General features: G+C 39.1%; 1 protein-coding gene across 1 annotated transcript in view; it reads left to right on the forward strand.

The window, feature by feature from the left end:
• Window positions 1-211: 211 nt before the first annotated feature.
• Window positions 212-20,149, forward strand: part of LOC108509926 (sperm-associated antigen 16 protein-like) — a gene marked incomplete at its 3' end in the record, with an annotated part of 27,325 nt that continues 7,387 nt past the window's right edge. The window contains exons 1-5 of the mRNA XM_017839545.1: window positions 212-555; window positions 4,016-4,062; window positions 4,484-4,591; window positions 9,755-9,882; window positions 14,478-14,615. Of these exons, the coding sequence (XP_017695034.1) occupies window positions 429-555; window positions 4,016-4,062; window positions 4,484-4,591; window positions 9,755-9,882; window positions 14,478-14,615 (548 nt within the window). The remainder of the gene's footprint in view (window positions 556-4,015; window positions 4,063-4,483; window positions 4,592-9,754; window positions 9,883-14,477; window positions 14,616-20,149) is intronic.

A 20,149-nucleotide genomic window follows, 5' to 3' on the forward strand; every position in this document is an offset into this window, starting at 1 on the left:
GTGTGTTCTCCACAAATATAAGCCGCTTTCCCCAACTTTTGCCTGGGAAAACTCTTGCTCTTAAACTCGAATATAGAATTATAGAATAGTTTGAAAGAATTTAGGCAGTCAGTGCTTCGGGACTGAGCTCAGGTGAAAGACCTGTTCCAGCTCCATAGATGCTCTCTCTAAAGAAGAACTTAGTCCCTTCTCAGGAGTTCGAAGCAGTTTCCCCCCACACCCCCTGTTGTTTTCCTTCCTTTTAGGAAGGGCAGTGAGTGTTTACCAGAGGGGTCACAGGTGCCGGGCCCGAGGGAACGCCCTGGAAACCTCCAGAGACTCCCCGCCCTCGCAGCGCGCCCCTCGCGGCGCCGCTCCCAAACTAGCGAGGAAGCCTCGCCTCGAGTTAAAACAGCTGATTTAACTTAAACTTAATTGAATTGAACTAAATGAAATTAAACCGGGGGTCTGTTCCCGCCGCGGCGCGAGCGCCTCTTCTCGCGAGAGGTCGCCCCCGGCAACGCCACGGCCACGGCTCTGAGGCGGCCGGCTCTGAGGCGGCGTTCTGCCTGCAGAGTATCCTTCTTCCTCCCCAGTCTCTCCCCCTTCCTCCTCACCCTCCTTCTCCTCGGCTGCGGGTGCCGGTTCCCCTCCTCACGGGGTCCGTCTCCTCAGCGCTCCAGCCGCCTCAGGCGGGGCGGCCCCGGCGGCTGCTGGGGGGGGGTGTCGGGCGGGGCGAGGGGAGTGTAAGAGTAAGGGTCGGAGGGAACCCAAAAATGCCACCGCCTTGTTGGTTCTTCTTGTGGGTTATTGTCCCTGGAAACTGAAAATGGGCCGTATGTGTCCAGAGAAAGGCAGTGGAGCTGGGGAAGGGGTTGGAGCACCGGGAGCGGCTGAGGGCGCTTGGGGGGCTCAGGGAGGACCCTCTCGCTCTCTCCAACTCCCCGACGGGAGGGAGGAGCCTGGGGAGGGTCGGGCTCTGGCCCAGGGAACAAGGGAGAGGAGAGGGAACGGCCTGAAGTTGTGCCGGGGGGGTTCAGTTCGGATATTAGGAGAAATGTCGTCATTGCAGTGGTTGTCGAGCCCTGGCACAGGCTGCCATCCCTGGAGGTGTTAAAAAACCCGTGTGGAAGTGGCACATGAGGAGATGGTTTAGGTGATGAATATGGGTTTGGTGGTAGGTTAACAGTTGGACTGGATGGTCTTAGGGGACTTTTCCAGCCTTAACGATTCAATGAATATGTGGGGTTTGGGGTTTTGACCCTGCAGAGGCAGCGGGGTCCTGCTCACTGTAACCCGGTGTTTGCTTTCCGGGCTGAAGCTCAGGGTCCCCGAGTGCCCTTTGGGAAAGCAGGGAATGGCATCCTCCGCTGCTCCTGGGGCAGCCAGAGCAAGGGTTAAATTCCTGACCTGAAAGGCTCTTGCCCCCTCTTTAGTGTTAGCTGTTGATCAGTGAAGGTGAAATACCTACGGAGGAGCGAAAGATTTGTTATTAAGACTGTCCCAGTGTGCTCCTGGAAAAGGTGCTCTTTAATTTCCAAGTGCCTACCACAAAATAAGTGCCTGAATATTCATGTAGTTTGTACTGAGTATAACCAACTTATAAGGGCTGTGATACAGTAACCTAGACACAACTTTGTTTGCTGTAGCTCTTAGAGCAAAAAACCCCCTGATTCTTACCGCCTTTGAGTTGTAGGAAATTATCTTGGGAGTTTATGGCTTTCAAATGTGCAATTTTTTGGTCAGATGACCCAAATTCTAGTTTTGCCAGATGAGCTTTATCTGTTCACTTTTCTAGCTGCGAGCTGCAAATCAAGAAGCTTTTCCAAGCTTTGTTTTAGAGGCTAAAGAATCCTGTTACACCCTGCTGTACATTGTTTTCTCTTGCCTTGGTAAAATTAAGTTGTAAGCCAATATAAAGGTAACTTAAAAAAGTGGAGGAATGTCCTTTTCCAGCTTGTGCCTCAGTTTCTACTTTAGTGAAACAGCACGGCTGTGGTGTTCTTAAAAATACACTGCCTCGGGACATGTGTTTAAAAGTAAGATTTGATATTCTTTGTTGGGAAATACAGTAGTTTTTAAAAGTAATTGCTCTGTTTTATAGTGCACCTAACTATAATATTAGAAAAAAAAAGGTAAAAAACCCCAGGAGTTTTAAAGTGATATTTTAGTCTGTGCACAGTGTTTGCAGTGACGTATTAGTTTAGACCATAGTGGATTGCAAGGACAGTCCAGTCACTAGAAAATTCGGGAAAAAACCCTCAGAATTTGAGAGTTTTTTACTTATCAAGGGATCATGACCTTCAGCTGTTCACCTTCGAGATGGATACAATTGAACTGATAGTTTCCTGATGCTGTGATCATGGGGTCTTCAATGCAGAGGATAATTTGACATATATTTTGTATCTTTACGTATATATTGTAGTGGGAGAACTGCAGAGTGTGAGAGCTACGGCAAAAGGCCATTTTTTTTAGGAGAATAATGCAGATTTAAGGAATTTGGTGCACAGCTGGAAAATCATGTATTTTTTTTTCCTTTTTTTTTTTTCCTCTGTCTGTGAAGTACTGAATTGCCAGCTTTTCTTTTCTTTGGAAGTTAATTCCTGATTTATTTACATGGGTCACTTGTAGGCTAACTGATTTCCTAGGGAAACTGTCAACAAACAGCATCTTGCAAAAAATTTTATTGTACTTTCATGGGCTGTGAGGCTAGTGGATGAAAAGATGTTTATTTGGGTTTCATTTTAGACTATTCATAGTTATTTTTTATGAAAAGTTTAACTCTAAGGCATTTGAAGGCGCTGTAGATAATTTCCAAATGAATTTTTACATTTTGAAAGGTCCTTGTAGATGTGTTGTGATTATTAAGGCGTTTGTATCACCTCTGGTAAATGGTTCTTTAGTGTTTGGTCTCAAGTGTTCGTGTTTGAACTTGTGCATCTGAATTTGCTAAAAAGGCTGTTCTCTGAGAGCATGAAGTTAGTTATGCTGGGAAACATAAAGCCTGTGTGTGATGGTTTCAGTCTAGGCCTTCCTGGAAACCAGCTTGTAACCAGGAAGGAACTAGGAAGGTGACCAAGGAAGTATTCCATGCTATTCCTTTACGTAACCTAGGGTATAAATAAGGCATTGATAAGATAGTTCGCTCTCTTCTCTTCCGGCGAGGTTGGAGAACGGTGGTCCCTGTCTGGGCCTGGCTTATCTGGAGCTGAGGCCTACAGTAACTGCTGCTATCGGCCACGCGTGAGGGGGGAGTGCTGGGCTGTGTCCAGGCGTACTGCTTTCTTTCAAGGGAAGTGGTGAGCTCTTGCCAATTCTTCAGCTTTGCTGGGTTTTTAGATTGTGTAGATCTGTTTTATTATTTGTCCCTTTTCACCCTATTTTATCCTTTTCCCTTCTCCCTTCCCCCCCCCTCTTCCCTTCAACTTCGGGAAGCTATTTGGGGTCATAGATTTATTTATTTATTTATTTATATATATATATATATATATAAAAAATTCTCATTGTATATCTCTGTTTTATACATAATATATATATATATTTTTGCTAGAACTTTGGCTGCCTGGTTTTCCTTTTTGTCGTTTTTTTTCTTCCCTCTCTGGGAAGGAGACCCTGTTGTCGAGTTTCGGAGACTTGGCAGGAAGCCAACTCCAGACTTGCACACTGTGGCAGTCCCAGTGCAGCAAGACCCCTCTCAAAGCTGATGATTGGGCGAGAGCATAATTTAGCTGCTGTTTTAATTTGGAACAGTGCTCGGCTTTGGACTTTGGGAGATCTGATGGGTCAAATTTTAATGACTTTCAAACCTGCTATAAGAACTTAAGCCTAAATTCTGTCTCTTTGCACACAGCTTTCACTGGAGCTGGGCTTGTTCACCTCAAGGCTGAAAGAAGCCTTGAAAGTTGAAAGTCTTGTGTCAAAAAGAACAAGGGTGAAGGTGGTGAGAACAGCTTTAGAGATGGTTGGTTAGGATGTTTTTTTCTAAGTTGGAACTCATCACATGCATCAGCTGTTTCAGACTTAACAAAACCTGCAGACGTTACCATAACAGATGACTCTAAAGATGATTATCAATGTGAAGAGGTAACTTATAAATTGATAATGTCCCGATATGTTTGGTATTCGTGTATCATTGTTTTGTTTTACTTCATCAGTCGCGTAAACATCCTCAGAGAAATGACACGAATCTCCTCTCAGAAGTTGTGGTGATGGTAGGAACGCACTCACTTTTCAAGGGAAGATTTAGTGTTGGTTGATTTGTTATGTAAAACTTTTATTTGAACATTAATTTTTTTTTTTTAGGATACAGGTATTTCTATTTAGATGCTTCAGATAATTTATAATGAATATTTCAGTAATATATATTCTATTTAAATGTGGCAAAGTGGTATTTTAACAAGAAGGGGATTATTTTCAGCAGTTGTACTGGGAGTGGGAACAGTGGTACTGTGAAAGAAAGATGCATAAAATATGTTAATACCAAACTTTACATAATTTCATTTAGGTTTCTGCAGATGATGAATTTAGTCTTCAGGAGGAGGAGGAGGAGGAGGAGGATCTGTCCAAGGCTTTACAGGCTATTCAAGAGCAGGCTGAAGATGCTGAAATTTTAGTAAGAACTTCCTAAACCTTTTTAGAGTCTGTAATTCAGTTTGCATTAGTAGCTTGAAATGTACACATCATAATTGATATGAATTTTTAAATATTTGTGTGGGAAAGACTGTCCCTTATTCGTTTATAAGTTTCTAGGAGTAAACATATGCCAGGGTGGAAAAGACAAGAAAGTCCTGGGTTTCATCTTCATTTAATTTCTGTTCATTTTATGTTCCATAAACAACCCGATATTGCAAATATATAGATGGGTTATTTAAAATATATTAATCTTATTATAGTGCATCAGCATTTTAGGGTTTGTTCTTTATCTGAGTAGACTGAATGACAATATCATCAGATCTGGCACAGAAAAGAAACTGCATAGGCTTAAGATCCACAAAAGGTGCTACTTGAATACTTTGCTAAAAGAGATTATTCATCTATTAAAAATAAAGAATGGATTGTTGCACTTAAATCAAAATATTAATTATCTGTCGTTTCACACCATTATTTTTCGACATTCCTTACATTTACAGTTTGATTTCAAAGCACTCATGTCACAGTTTAGAGCTACACAATGGGGTTTATATATTGCATTTTTCAAAATATGATTTACCTGGATTTACTAGATTATAACAATCTAACGGAAAAGTGCTTTTCCCCTGCTGTGTTTCTGATATCACCACTGTCTTGTAGCCTCACCAGAAAAGTACAGTCACAGTCTTTGTTTTGCAAAAGTAAATGATTAATAGAGAAAAGATCAAAGGATGTGAATGATTCTTAACATCAAAATGGAGGGGAAAACGTGCATTTTCTTCTGCACTAGTGCATATCAACAGATCAGTTTTGTATTTTAGATCAAAGTTGGAATGGAAACTGGCAATACCAGAGTTTTATGTGCATTGAAACTGAATATGCCTGAAAATGAATGGAAATATGGCAGAAGTGTTTGAGACTGAACATGCTTAATGTTAAGGAAGTAGGGGAAATTTGTGTTCTTTAGGGATAACTGAGGTTATGATTGTTTCACTGTGTGAGTTAAAATAGAAGGTGAAAAGAAAGGAAGAATATTTTTAACCTATTGATCTTTTGACAGTGGAATATTTAAATCATCTTTTACCTCTTCATTGGTTTGTTGAACCAGAGTGGGGAGAAGCAGTATGTTCATGTATATCCCATTTAATCCAACTGGAGAAACTGTTAACCTTTCCTCAAAACCTCTGAAGAATGTGTGTGCTCAGACCCAAATTCCCTTTGATTTTGAGTTTATGCTAATAGGTGTCTGCGTTCTTGCTGCTTGACCTGTTATTTGGAGGCCTCATTTTTTCCATAATCTTGAAACTGAAATAATATTTTCAGCCTTTGGAGAGAAAGACGTGAATAGAAAAATGTTCTAATACACTTGCTAGTTCCTTGACAGCTTTCCTAACGATTTACTGTATATTTTGTGGGGCTCAGTGACTGGGTGGTTTGATACTAATTCACTGGAAAAACCAAATGCTGCAGCAAATGCTTTTGGTGACCTGAGTTAGAAGCACTGTCTTCTGTGAATGAATATTGAATCAACACCCAAACCCCGAGCTAAGAAGCACAGCAGGAGGCTGTCTTCTTCACAGCATAAATAAACATGGTACATGTTTTCAGTTATAAGCTTGTAATTCTGGCTAAAATAGGTGAAATGATTTAAGAACCATGTCCTGGAATAGCTACTCTGATAGTTTTCAGTGATTGTGTATATTTGCTGTTTGTATTAACTTGTATGTGTGATCTCATATTACAGATTGCATTTCAATGCTAGATGCAAATCTTTGGTAAAGAAATTATATAGAGAAGGCACAGATCAAGTGACCATCAAAAAATATTTAGTATCTGATATTTTCCAACTGAAGATACTAAAAATATCCACAGTTTCTAAACCAAGTAACTACAGTTTCTTTTATGCTCTGTAAGAAGGTCAAGTATAACAGTGAAAATCTGAGAAAAATGCTTATTTTCAAAGTGCCTTCTAAAGTAATCAGCACTACTTACTAAATGAAGAAGAGCAAACAAGGCAAATGAGAGATGGTGCTGTTCACCTTCAGCAAGAATAGAACCGGTGTCTAGGCATTAAAGCTGGTTTTCTGCAGGGGGATATTGAAGCATGTTTTCTTTCCTTCTGGGTCTCTGCATGGGTGTGGGGAAACTACTGGTCTTTAAGGACTTTGGTGAGGCTCCCTTAGCAGCTGGTTCATGTTTTTGTTTGGATCCCAACAGGGAAATGAGGGTGATGGAGCTCTAATCTCTAAATATCATTTCCCTCTAGTCTGGTGGTAAAATGGCAGCTGACTCAAAATACAGCTGTGCTGGGCACCCCATGCATTGGAGAGCAGGGATTCTGCCTGCTCTGCCTGTTCTAGTCACCACTTGTCCTTCTGGAGCACAACTCATTAGGTTTTTTTCTGTTTTTCTTGTTTTGAGATGATTTAAGGTAATATACCTTATTTTGAAACACAAGCAAAAAGTATTTTGCGTATGGATTTGATGATCCCTGTGGGTCCCTTCCAGCTCAGAATATTCTGTAAGTCCTGACCTGACTTATATGAAAGAAAATATTTGGCTGATAGGGACCCTAGGAAAGGGATCCAGACTTTCTGTAAAGCCACACACGGAGAAGAAAGCTGGTTGGAAAACTGTCTTCAGTAGTTACAGCTTTTAGACGTCTATTCCAGAGTCTTAATGTCTGAAGTGATAATCTGAAGTAACACTGACATTCATGTCTGTTTGATATTTTTAACTTGTTTGAAGGTGTTAAGATCCTTGAGTTCTTTTGAAATGTAGTTAGCTTTTCAAGAACACCTTATCTCGCTTTCCAGAGAAATGATTAATTTATTTGACATTCATATTTCTTCAGTGGTCAGAAATTGTTATGAGTATTGTGAAAATTTCTGAAGTTAAGCTCTTAGCAATTAATTTATTTTACTGGCCGTAGTTAGAGTCCTTAGGCCCAAAATGTTTTCAGTACTTTAATTAAAGACATATTTAACAAATACTTAACGAAGCAAATATTTAGTTTATTTTGACATCATGGTCAGAATCCTTTAATAGGGTGGTTTTGTCCATAGAGCTGCTATAGGATGTCTGTTTGCACTATATTAATTGATTGCATTTTCCTCCTTTACAAATAGCTAAATATATACAAAAAAATTACTTTCATTCCACTCTATTGGTAGTCATCCATGGTTACAATTAAAATGAAGCAAGTGGTTGGCCCAGTATCACTCTCAAAGTCTGCAGAAGAGCCAGGAGTTTAGTTCTGGTTTCCAGAGGCCCTGTTCTGATACTGTGCCTCTTACACTGAATTCATTTTCCCCTATATTGTTCCCCACTCGAGCTTTGGTTCCTGGGCTGATTCTCAGTGCTGGTACCTTAGCTAATAAATTCTCTTCTGCATGGATGGAATGAATTCCTATCATATTTCCATTTATTAAGGGAATCGAGCTGTGTCACTTCTTCTGCAGACCAGCTTTATAGATGTGTTTGGAAAACTACAAGCAACATTTGCCTCACTTGGAATAAAGAAAGAGAAAAAGCAAGCCAGGGGCTGCAGCTGCATGTCTGCCCATGAACTCTCTGGTTCTTTTATCACCACAATTAGAGAATAGACCTGTCTGGTACTAGAGTTCCAGTAATGAAAATATGCTAAATATTACATTGCACTTGGCATACTATATCAGTCCTAATGCAGTGTTAATGGCCTCAATTGTACATGCACAGTCCTTCCTGTTTATATGAGGTAGGCTGCTTGGGTTGAAGGCAACATTTTCGGTGTTACACAAAATGCTTTGAGATCTTTGCAGTCTTTTTATTTTATCAAGAGAAATACCTTTATCTCCAGGTAATTTATGCAGTCATGGTGATAGAGCTCCCACTAAGGGCATGAATAAGCCATAAATGAATGGTCTTATCAGAAATCCCTGGCCTACAGATCCTTTTTTAAATGCGTGGAGGAAATGATTTGTAGTTTCACCCTTTAGCATGTCTTGATAAATCTCTCACTGGAATTTTTTTCAGTTTGGCGGCATTTTTTATAGTCTCTCGCGGAGAGGCACGTGCAGTGCAGTAGCTTGTCCCGGTAACTGCATTGCTGAGTAGACCCATTGTGGCTTTGTGCCCATGTGGAGTCCCCAAATGCAGAGACCCTCATATTGAGGTACGTCAAGTCACTGCAGTCCATTTGACTTCAGAATGCAGGCCACCTCCTTGGCTGTTGAGCCATGGCAGTCTCTCTCATCTGGTTATCTTCAACGCATTTTGTGGGCAGTAGTGTCCGATTGGGGTCCATTTTTCCTTTTTTCAGTACCTCCTTGAATCTTGCGTTCACTGGGAGAGCTGCATATCAAGCTGTGTGCTGAGTGGGCTGAATGGAGTTGGGTGAAGGGAAGAGGTTTGCATTGCCCCAGAAAGCTATAGAAGGGATAGGGTTTTTTCTCTCTGTAGTAGGATTGCTCTGTTTTGTTTTGATTCTGCTTTTGGCAACTGTGCCTGACCCAGGAGCTGACCTTATCTGCAGGGCTGTCTGTCTTGATGGCGCTGGAGGAGCTGCACGTGAAGCCTTGGAGCACCATCTGCGTTCTGCTAACACTTGTAGCAGTGTTGTCTGGCAGCTTCTTCAGTGTTCATAGGGATGTTGAGAGAAGAGAGTTGATCTTTGAGACTTATTGCTGAGAGATCTAGTGATGGAGATGCAGTTTTTTCTGTCTCTCCATTGCTTGCAGCATTACAGAAAGACTCTAAGCCTTTTTACCATCACTTTGGACTTCTCAATTTTCTGTTAGATGAGTACTGGTTTTTTTCATCTGTAGTTGCGGAGGTTACTGAAGGGTGCAGCAGTATGAGAACTAACGTTTTGTCTCTGGTAGAAAGTGACAGATCATCCATCAGTTAGAATACTTTCAAGTCTCTACCGCATTGTGTCAGGTTCAGAATACTTGCTTAAATAAGGTGGGGTTTGAGTTTTCTTCCTAACCTTTCACAAACCTTGACATTGGAAGGATCAATGATTACACATCTGATCCATAAAGACAAGGGAAACATTGAGCTGTACTCCAGTAGATCTGTAGCTTTAATTGACTTCAGAAATAGAAATTATGATCATGACTTTTCTCTTGTAAGTTTAATAACAGTTATCAAAATTTAATTTCAGACTTCACAATCAGTTCTGACTTCGGAGAAATCAGTGTGTGAAGTACCTGAAGCAATGGATGATTTCTTCTGCAATTTCCTGGTCAGATTGGGAATGTCCAGAACCCTTAACTGCTTCCAAACTGAATGGTAAAATAATTTAAGTGACCATGCTGCTTTGGGAATTAGATGCTCAGGATTCAAATGTTTTCAGTATTTCAGGATATATTTTCAGAAAACTCTCCTGAGTACAAGTCCATCTTAAATAAGTAGTGTTTTAACAAATAAATATATTCCTAGTGAGGACGAGGACGCAAACTCCTGTTTTAAGGACAGACTTTGAGGAAAGCTGACTCCAGGGAGCTCCTACGCAGCTATCTTTGAAGGAATGTATGCATTTCACCAAAACCCAGATACTTAGAAGCCTGAAGTTGTCACCTGAGGCCTTTTGTGAACAGGGACGGGAAGTACTCCTTTTCAGGATACAACTCATCTGAGTTCCTTCTGAGCCATCTCCTTTAAGACAAAACAAAGTCAATTCTATTTTTTCGAGTATATTGTGCTCTCCACTGTCTACCAACAAAAACTAAAAGCAGACACAGTGCAGAAATTACCACGGGATCAAACAAGTCCAGTGCAAAAGGACTGGTATTTCACTTCAGCACTGCCAAGAAATCACATGGTTTGTTATTTTTCTTGCTTTCCAGAACATGAGTGTCTGCTTAAGGATGAGTAGTTTGTAGTATGCTGGAGTATTTGCATCTTAGTTGAGTGGGTTTGTGCATTTATCATAGCTACCTTCTATTTTAAGTAGTATAATCAAAATATTTGATGCTTGGTCATTTTTGGTACATCAGTCAATATAATAGGGTTGGGTTGGTTTCTTTTTTTCTTTTTAATTCATACACTAATCAGGAGAGTAAACTCTTGAGCTGTTGCTGTCTTCTTTTTCCAAGCTTGTATAGATTTCAGAAATTTTGTCATACTTTGTGCAAAGCTTAAACGTGCAGGTTTGTCTAAGTACACCACTCTTCACTCTATTCATATACGGATTCCCACAGGATGTCTATTTTTAATATTGATTAAAAATAATGTGCAAGGAATGCTGCAAAGCTTGAGAGGGGAGCTGAATTTTTTAGGAGCAAAAGATGACACTTGCCAAAGTTCTGTTGAAATACTCTCAGTTACAAGGTTGCTTTGAATCTGCAGATTACCTTGGACAAATTCTGAAATGTGGAAATACCTCTCTTTGAATTACCTTGTAGTCAGTCTTTAAACATGAGCAGTTCAGAGATTTTTTTTTTTTTTAATAAGGTCTCTTGAAACTGTATAATTTGAAAATTAGCAAAAGTTAGAAACATTTTTTCCTACAAAACCCCTGAAGCTTTTACATTTTCTTGGAAATGTTCTGTGATGGGGGAATCATTGCTGTCATTTGCAAGGCTCTGGTCTTACTTGTGTAGAGCTCACCAGTCAGGCATTGCCTTTGGAATTAATGATGATCAGCTTTTTGATAGCATAACAATGGGCTTCAATGGTTCCTTGGAGAAGGAGCACTCTAGTTCTGTATTCTTTTTCAACAAAAGAGCTTACATGAATGGCATTAAGTTTAAAGTTTAACAGTTTTTATGCTAAAAGATAATTAATACTAGACAGATATAAATAGTGACCTTTTTATGAAGCTATGACTTTCTTCGAAGCACTTAGTCTGAATTTCTATCAATGGCAAAATTCAAATTGCTTTTTAACAGAGTAAGTGCAGGTCTTAGCAGGCCCTATCTTGTAAATCCTTAGCTATACATATATTTTTTTCTCTATAAGTAATATTTTTAATTTCAGTAGTTTTACAAATGAGCTCAGCATGTCAGTATCTAATCTTGCTGTATTGAGCCTTACTGCATTAATACCTTATTTCAAAAGGTTTCATGTTGGTTTGAAATAGATAATTTACAACATTAATGAAAGTGAGAGCAGATTAGTGTACTTGGGTTCCTCGTTATGTATTGGGATGACAGTCTTGCTCTCATGCTGTGGTGATCAAGTACTAATGGAATTTAAAATGAGAAATTAATTACTGTAGAGAAAATTTATCAAAAGGCTTGCTTTGAAATTATTGTCTGTCTGAGATCTGAAGGTCACCTAAATTGGACTGAATTATCTGTGTTTATTTCAGAGTTTGGGAAAACATTCTGTTATTCTATCCAGCTGTCTAAAATGTGATTTGATAATGTTTCATTTTAAACCAAACCCACTTTTTTCTATGAAGTAATGAATACTTTTATCACACTTGTAGTGATTGGGTTTTTTTGACTTATATAAGTTGTTTTGCACATGAACCTTTTTCTTCCAGTTATACTTTAATGAACTTTAAAGTTAAATTAATTTTTTATTATCTAATTTTCCATGAAATAAATGCTTTATTTTTACTGTGCTCATATGTTAGCCATCTGTTGAAACTGTAGTTTTGTCATCTCTTTGGATTATAATTTTCAGTGAGAAGTTCCTGTAAAAGCTAAAAGTTGAGATTTTAATCCCTGAAAGCGTCTCTAGGTGAGCTATCCCTTGGTAAAGGGATATTCTGAGTTAGGTATCAGTTAGTTTATCCCAGGGCCTCTCTGCTACAAGATTGCTTTGAGTTCAAGTTTCTGGGAGTTATAATGTAATGTTTATAGTAATAACATATTTTTAGTCAGTCCGCACTAGGCTTTGACCACAAAATCATAGGTAACCATCTGTTCTTTAGTTTCCAGATTATTTGTTAATTCTAAATAGCACTTCGAGAATAATAACTCAGTGGTTCTGAGAAGCTGCGTAAAATACCTGTGTGTGCAGAGGGCTGATTTAATTTCCACGTGTAACGGGAAGAAGTGAGAACAAGAGCTCTTTGGCAGCTGGCTCGGTCTGTAGGAGGTCTGTGAGTTTTACAGGACTAGGTTGATTAAAGAGAATGAAATGTCACAGTGCAGTTTGTTGTGTGGTTTTCCATTTCTGCTACATGCACAAAGCATTCATTTTTAGTAGTGTTCTTAGACAAGGGCGTAGTGAGTTTATTGCTATTAATTGTGTTTCATGGAAATTGTCTTTCAGGGTCCTTAGCTCTGCCGGAGTCAAAGTTCATCAATTATCCATGTTTGAGTCTTCAGGCAGAAATTTGATGGTTTTCATGAAGTGTAGTTAAGGCATTCAGTGGCAAGCTAAGGAGCATTTAGAGTTGTTATTTTCTGCCATTAGAGGTGCCCTTATGTGCAGTATTTCTGGTAGAAATTGTACCTGTGCATCAGTCAATGTTTATTTGAAAAAAAACAAACAGCTAAGCTGCTTTCTTGGTATTAAAGCCTGTTCCTACTGTAATTTACTTAAGAAAATGAAGTGATGATAGAATGAATTTTGCTTTGGACGTGTTCCGTTTAAGTTTTCAAAAACCTTTCATCTAGTGGTGGTGAATGTGACAGCTTAATTCATAGGGATGAGCATTCCTAGAACTATCCACAGAATGCAGATAAGGAGATGACTGTAGGAAGTCATTTGGACAGAATTACTCATGTTACAAGTAAGCTTTTTGTGGGATGTTAAGTAAATGTTGCTTGTCAAGTAAGAATCCCTTGTTCTAGAAATGCTTTTTGTTTGTGCCACATGATTATGATCAAGGAATGCTGTGCTTACTGGCTTGGGGTTTCGGATCAGCTGCTATTGCCCAGGTGTGGGAGACAGCATTTAATATACTTTGTATTTCTATTTACTGCTGTTCTTTTCATACTTCCTTATCACTTGGAAACCAAGTAATGCACAGACTGAATGTATTTTTCACCTGAGAAGGCAAATAATGTTCATATTGATCCTTCTAGTGAGTTCTCAGCCGGAACATCTTCCCAGCAGGGAAGGTGCTTGTGGGGTTATAGTTTTTGTCTGATTTAAGTTAGTTATAACTCCATTCAACCTGTTATGAACTGATGTCATGGCTGGGGTCTCGCTCTGTCTGTCCTGTGTCCTTAGCTTTTGCTGACATACTGCCACAAGATGGATGGTCCTATAATATGATACTCAGTGAGTGGATTTTATTGCTGGGGCTGTTGAGATTCCTGTGTTGTTACCCAGCATTACAGGCTGCTTCAGAGTCTCTCTTACTTCTCAAAATCCAAGTTAGTCTGTACAAGTATTTAACTAAAGCAGCCTTCAGGCTTCTACCTCACGGAATCGTGTTTTCTCAGGGGCTGGTAAAATAGGTAAATATTGGTAAATATAATTAAACAAGGAGATGGAAAATAAGTAAACAGGAAGGAATGAAGCAATTTCCCTAGATGAGCTCTGTTTTCCAGGTTCAAGATAATGAGGATCACGGATTCTGAGCTATCTGCGGGTTATTTGAGTCCTTAACAAAATAATCTTGCCTATATTTAAGCATATGAGATAAAAAGGACAAACGTTCTTTGAAAAAGAACATTTGTTTCTGTCTTTGGTTTAAGCTATTTAAAAGAAAGGAAGGGAAGAATTGTTTAATTTTAAGTACTGTGTTATCTGTCATGACTATTATGAACAATACACATTTTAGAATGAAAAGCAGTAAAATAGAACAATGTGGTGGGATAATACTGTTGTGAATTGTTAATGATCATAAAAGGTAAATGCCTTGAGGTGATAAATGTCCTTGTGATTCTACTGTAGGTAAATGGTAGCTTGAGAAGGCAGACATCAGTGAAGTGAGAAAATGGAAATGTGGAATAATATATCTGTTTCTTTTCTCCTAGGTATGAACTCACAGAGAGGGGTGTGCTCACAGTCAAAGATGCTGGGTTGGTTCCAACTGTGTACACCCACAACCAGCAACTGCAGGCTGAGAATATGAGTTTGAAGAAAGATTTGGAAAACTACAAACTTGCTACCAAGTATGTTATTTGGTCGTATTGAAGCTTTTCTGTACGGTAGTAAAGGTCTAGGTAAAGTAAACCCAAGTACTTAGTAAAAAATAATAAGTGCCTGTTTGTTATGCTGGCTGCACATATTTTTACTTCTGGGTGACATTTATAATTGAAGTTCAGGTTTCTCTGAGTTCTCTTAGAAATGTAAATCTTTATTTCTTGTGTTTGTATTTACTGGGCCAAAAATAAATTTTAATATCCAGTAATCACAACAAATTGCTATGGAGAATCGTGAGAGCCTAATAGGTGGAAGTAAAAAATAAATTCTGTGTGTTTTGTATTACAGTACTATAAATTACAGCTACCACAAACCTTCAGCAGAGAAAAAAAAATCACTGAACACTTCTTCTTTTAATTGCAGAAAATCTGTCACTCTGGCCCTAGTGGTAATGGGGTATCAGTGTAAATTACCATCATTCATTATACTTGTGGGTACATTGTAGTAGTTGATTTTATAAGTCAGCTGTACTTCAGTCATGAGAGTTAAAATATTTAGCCTATGGAATGGAGAGATGTGATAATGAACTCCATGTCACTTGGCCTTTTCTGGAGAATGGTTCATCTGCACATGAATGTACCCTCAGACCTAATGATGCACTCATTTCACTTTTGCCAGTTTTAAAATATGGAACTGTAAAAAAATAACTCTTTTTTGGTTTTCCTCAAGATTGCTCAAGCTGTTAATTTTCATCTAGATTGTTCTTTTATATGAAAATAACTATTCAGTTCTTAAATAATCATTGCTGCTGATAATGATAATTAAATTATTTTCTGATTATAATGATTTATTACATTTTGAGTGAATAAATTAATTGGCCACAGTCAAATAGTTAAGTAAACAGCAGCAGATATTGTGTAGTTGCACTGGGAGACAGACCATATAGAAAACGTTTATTGCTTTTATCTGCAGTTTATTTGGACAATGGGTATTTAAGGATTGTGTCTCATATGAGAGGGGGAGAGTAAGAAGCAGTAATGCATGGTAAAAGAAGGACGTACAAAATGTGGTCCTCCTGAAATTTATTACTGTCAGTAGTAATTTCAACAAGTTCTATTGTCTTTTTTTCCCGCCTTTTTTGCTTTCTTCTTCCCCCTCCCTACCCCCTGCCCCCTGTATGAAGCAGAACATGCTGTAACAAGATAATCTGAGTGGATTATGACTTGATAAGAGTTTTTCTGGGTTTGTTGCATTCCTACACGATTTTTTAAGAACGTACAGCTCAAAAACATTTCACTGTGGTCTGAACAAGCGGTTTTTCTCCCATAAGAATATCTCTGTACTCCATGGGGTGCCCGAAAACCTTTGATAGCAGGTGTGTACTTAAAAGGCTGGAAGATGACATGATAAGGTGCAGTGGGAAGAAAGCAGGAGAGAGAAAAGACATGGCCCATGTGTTGGGTTCCTACAGCCTGTCTGTGAAATAAAAGTCCCAACACTCAGGTTCAGTCCGTGAAATGAAATTGTGCCCTGCTTTTTCACATTGTAGTGTTTGATGAAACCTAAAGTAGCAATGCTCTGGTTGCAAACAAATAGGTCATGGCCCTGGCTTGCTATTCCAGAGAGGACACTGAGATACAGGGCAGTTCTGTATGACACAAATTAGAATTCTGTTTCCTTCATTGGCATTTGCTGTTACACGGTGCGCTTATTCTGCATGTCCCTTGTTCAAAGAGTACTAAAACTAGTGCTCCTTTCTCCCCTCAGAGGAAGGGCTTTATTTTCACAGATTATTGGCTAAAACTAGAATGGAGTATATATATAGGTGTGAAACTTGGTTTATGCTTATGGTCATTACATCACTTTTCACCCTTTTTATTTTGAATAACTTACAAAGTTCTCACTGATACTAATTTTAAAAGTTCAGCACTTGTGACATTCATTTCACTTCAGTTGTTTTGAATCATATATGAATTAAACCGGTAGTGTTGCACTGTTGTTGAAATGTGTGAAATGGAGCATTTTTGCTGTACATACCGTGAGTCACAATGTTCCATTATGTCTTTTGGATAAACCCAGCTCGTAATACTCTGTACTAAATCCATTTAGTGTAGTGACTGTTAACAGCAATTTCTTTCTTGTTCATACATTCAATAACTTGAGTCAGTACCTTTGCTGTGGTAAAGATAATATTTCAGCAAGAGCCAAAATTACCCGGAGGACATCTTGAGTTTCTCTCTTTGACAGAGAATTACCCAGAAAACAGAATGCTTAAGAGCACTAAGGAATTGCTGATTTGACTGGGTAGAAACCAAGGATTTGTGAGCAAAGAAAGTACCATATTTTCCTCTGTGGATTAGTCAGAAAACATCGACTGAGAGCTACAGTGCTGTGAAGCTTTTAATTACATTTGATGTTTCTGAGCTTGGTACTCTTGACAACCATCTTGCAGAAAAGAGGTGTTATTTGGGACTTAGGCAGTATGGGGGCCCAGGATAAATGACTGTAAACCAATTACCTCCTGCTTTAATGTTGTTTGGTAATTGATGGAAGAGATTTAGTGTCTAGAAGCTAACTGTAATTGTATTTTGGGTATTTTAATACAGTATTTACATGATTGCATGCAAGCAGGTGGGCTGATAGAGTAGATTGCAGGCTGGTTACATTTCACTGTGGTATTTCATTATTTAAAGAGAGAATTAGCTTCACTTCCTGTATACAGTGTGTATTTTTTATAGCTTGTCTGATGCCTGAAAGCATCTTGAGATGTCTCTGCATACATTAAAAGAAATAAATATCAGCATAATTCTTTTACTGCATAGCTACCTCTAGTTATTACCTTAAGGTTTGGGTAAACTGTATGTCTTTTATTTAAATTATTTCGAAAGGTGACCATTGTTTGGTGAAAGGAAGCAAAACTAATTTTACTTTGGTTTGCTGTGTGACACTAGTTTAAAGTACCTTAGGTGTGTTCCCTTTCTTTTATCCTGAAGGCTACAGTTGAGCCCTGGTTGATTGGTAAGGGGTGTTGTCTGCTGCAGTATTTCCCCAGTGGAAGCATAGGTATTCTTTCCAATATGCCAGAAAAATTTGAAAATTACTCTGAAAATGGTTAACTCTTATACTAGACTAGTTAATTCTAATTCATTGTCTTCAGTGATGTCTTGTTCTTTAATATTCTAGTAATATTTTTTGACAGTAGATTGCAATTTCATAGCAATATTAGTCTGTTTTTGATGATTTAAAATAGTTTGAGTAGCATGTATTTTTGTTTTCCTATGGCCAGACTGTGTATTGCCTATTTATTTAGACATGTAGTTAGACAAATGTTGTATCACGTTAATTGTGTTAATCACAGGGACTGTGTGATATTTGTAAGCTCTTTAAATGTTTGGGGACTTATTAGGTAGATGGAATGAAAATTGTGTACAGCTTTTGCCTGAGGAGCTCACAGCATCAGACAGGAAGCATAAACATTCACAGGTACCTTTCTGTTCTGATTTTTGGGAGTACACCCACAAATATATACCCAGCTTATAGCCAAAGTAATGGTCAAACTATAAAGCAGTCCTGGAAGTCATATTTATTATTAGAGTTAGTGCCAACACCAGCAGTAAAATCCTCAGCTGATCTCCTGTTTCTATGCCCAAATCTAACTATTCCTGCACATATTTCTCCACTTACACGATGGAAAAAACAAAGTGCACACTTTTTGTGTTGAGCACCGTATTTAAATGCATCTGTTTCATTTTGTGGTGCATTCAGCATGTTTGCTCCCAAGTGTCATGTAACCTAGAAAGAGTAAAAGCATGGGGGTTTGTTTTCTAAAACTATCTTTATTTCGATTAAAATTGTAGAGCAACAACTTGCAGCATCTTTGGAACAGGGCATGTAACTTGCCTTGGAAAACCTGCTTGGATTTATTGGGCCCTGTCCTCTTCTGCTATTTTTATGGAAGTGCTTGCTGGAGAGAAGTTTAGATGGAGAGAGCTGCAGGCTTTGACATATATCTTAACTAAAAGAAATGGATATTGTATTTGCTATGGCTGGTGCAGCATCTTTTACTCTTGGAACAAGCCACCTGTGAGCTCTGAAGGGGCAGGTTTTGTATTCAAGGTCTTTATGGCAAGTCAGGTTTTGAGCATGGTGTTGTGATGGAGCTGTTTCACAGAACTGTCCTGAGACCACTGATTCATTTACCTCTCAAATGTTTTGCTGCTTGTAGAAGCTTGAGCAGAATCATTAATTGGTGCCTTGTGTCCCATACCAATATCCTGAGTTCCTCTGTTTCGCAGTTCCCGGTGTTAGTGCCGGTGCACACACGACGTGATGTGTGTGCCCACGGCCCCTTTGAGCTTCTGTCCTGCACTGTGCTCTTCAGGTCTCTGCTACAAGCAGCAATTCTCTTGTAAATGTACACATATAAAGATGGTAGTTTGTATAGGTAATAAATATAGCAAATGTATATACAGCAAATATGAATTACTTGTACAATTAAATATAATGCACTGGCAGTTATGGACGTTCTTCCTGGCCTGTGTTTTTGGCATACTCCCCTGGCATAGTGGTTTTGCTAATTCTTCAACTCCTGTTGCAGAGGAAGTGAGCTTTATTTTTGCAAGAAGCAAATATCTAATTTCTGTGCAAAGTAATTTCAAGCTTCCTTTGCAATTAAACAATTCATCTACTAATCTTTCCTGCCAAACCCATATCAGTGAAGGCAAGGAGAAAATGTACTGTATATATAGAGAGTATTTTCTTTTATGTTTATGGAGTGGAGCATCTCAGGGTGTCCCATGGCTGTGTGTAGAATGTGCTTAGAGAATAACAGGTTATCAGTATGTTTACAATTAATTTTGAAATGGATTCATTTTGCTTCCCTCTGACCTACCCAGGGAACACTTGGGTACAGGTTACAAACATGACCGAAGAGAGCCTAAAACTTTTCTAGCCCAACTTTTTCCAGAAGACTCTCCAAATGTATTTGCAAGGCAGCAATACAGTTACCCTTCTGTATGTGTCCTTTCAGCATGTACCAATGTTGGGCTCCAGATGTGATGCAGACATTAAGAAATCGGTATTTTCAGTATATTATCAGTATCGTCAATACACTTGCATGTAGAATTTTAAACGAGAGTATTGTTTTCTTATCGCCTGTAACTTGAATATATACCTCCATGAAACTCCTTGTGCTTAAAGTTGACCTCAGCTCTGAGATTTATAATGCCAGAATCCTAATGGATTCTATCTAAAGGATCTGAGGGAAGGGGAAGAGCTCCCATGGCTTTGTACCTCAGCTGGCAGCAAGAATACCTCAGAAGTACATGTTCTCCACCTGGTGGTCTAGTGGTTAGGGTGCAGGACTTTCACTGCTGCGACCCGGGTTCGATTCCCAGCCCCCCGGGCAGATGGAGCTCGTTAGCCCTGTGGCTAACACCTATCTAAGAGAAGGTCACTTTAAACAAACCTACGTCCTGAGACCCTCACTGCCACTGTCTAAGTTTGCTTGGCCCCGGCAGATGAACCTCAGGATTAAAGGGTGGGCTCAGTTCAGCGCACGCTG

The sequence above is a fragment of the Lepidothrix coronata genome, unplaced genomic scaffold (assembly GCF_001604755.1).
Source record: "Lepidothrix coronata isolate B3197 unplaced genomic scaffold, Lepidothrix_coronata-1.0 Scaffold434, whole genome shotgun sequence".
Taxonomy (NCBI): Eukaryota; Metazoa; Chordata; class Aves; order Passeriformes; family Pipridae; genus Lepidothrix; species Lepidothrix coronata.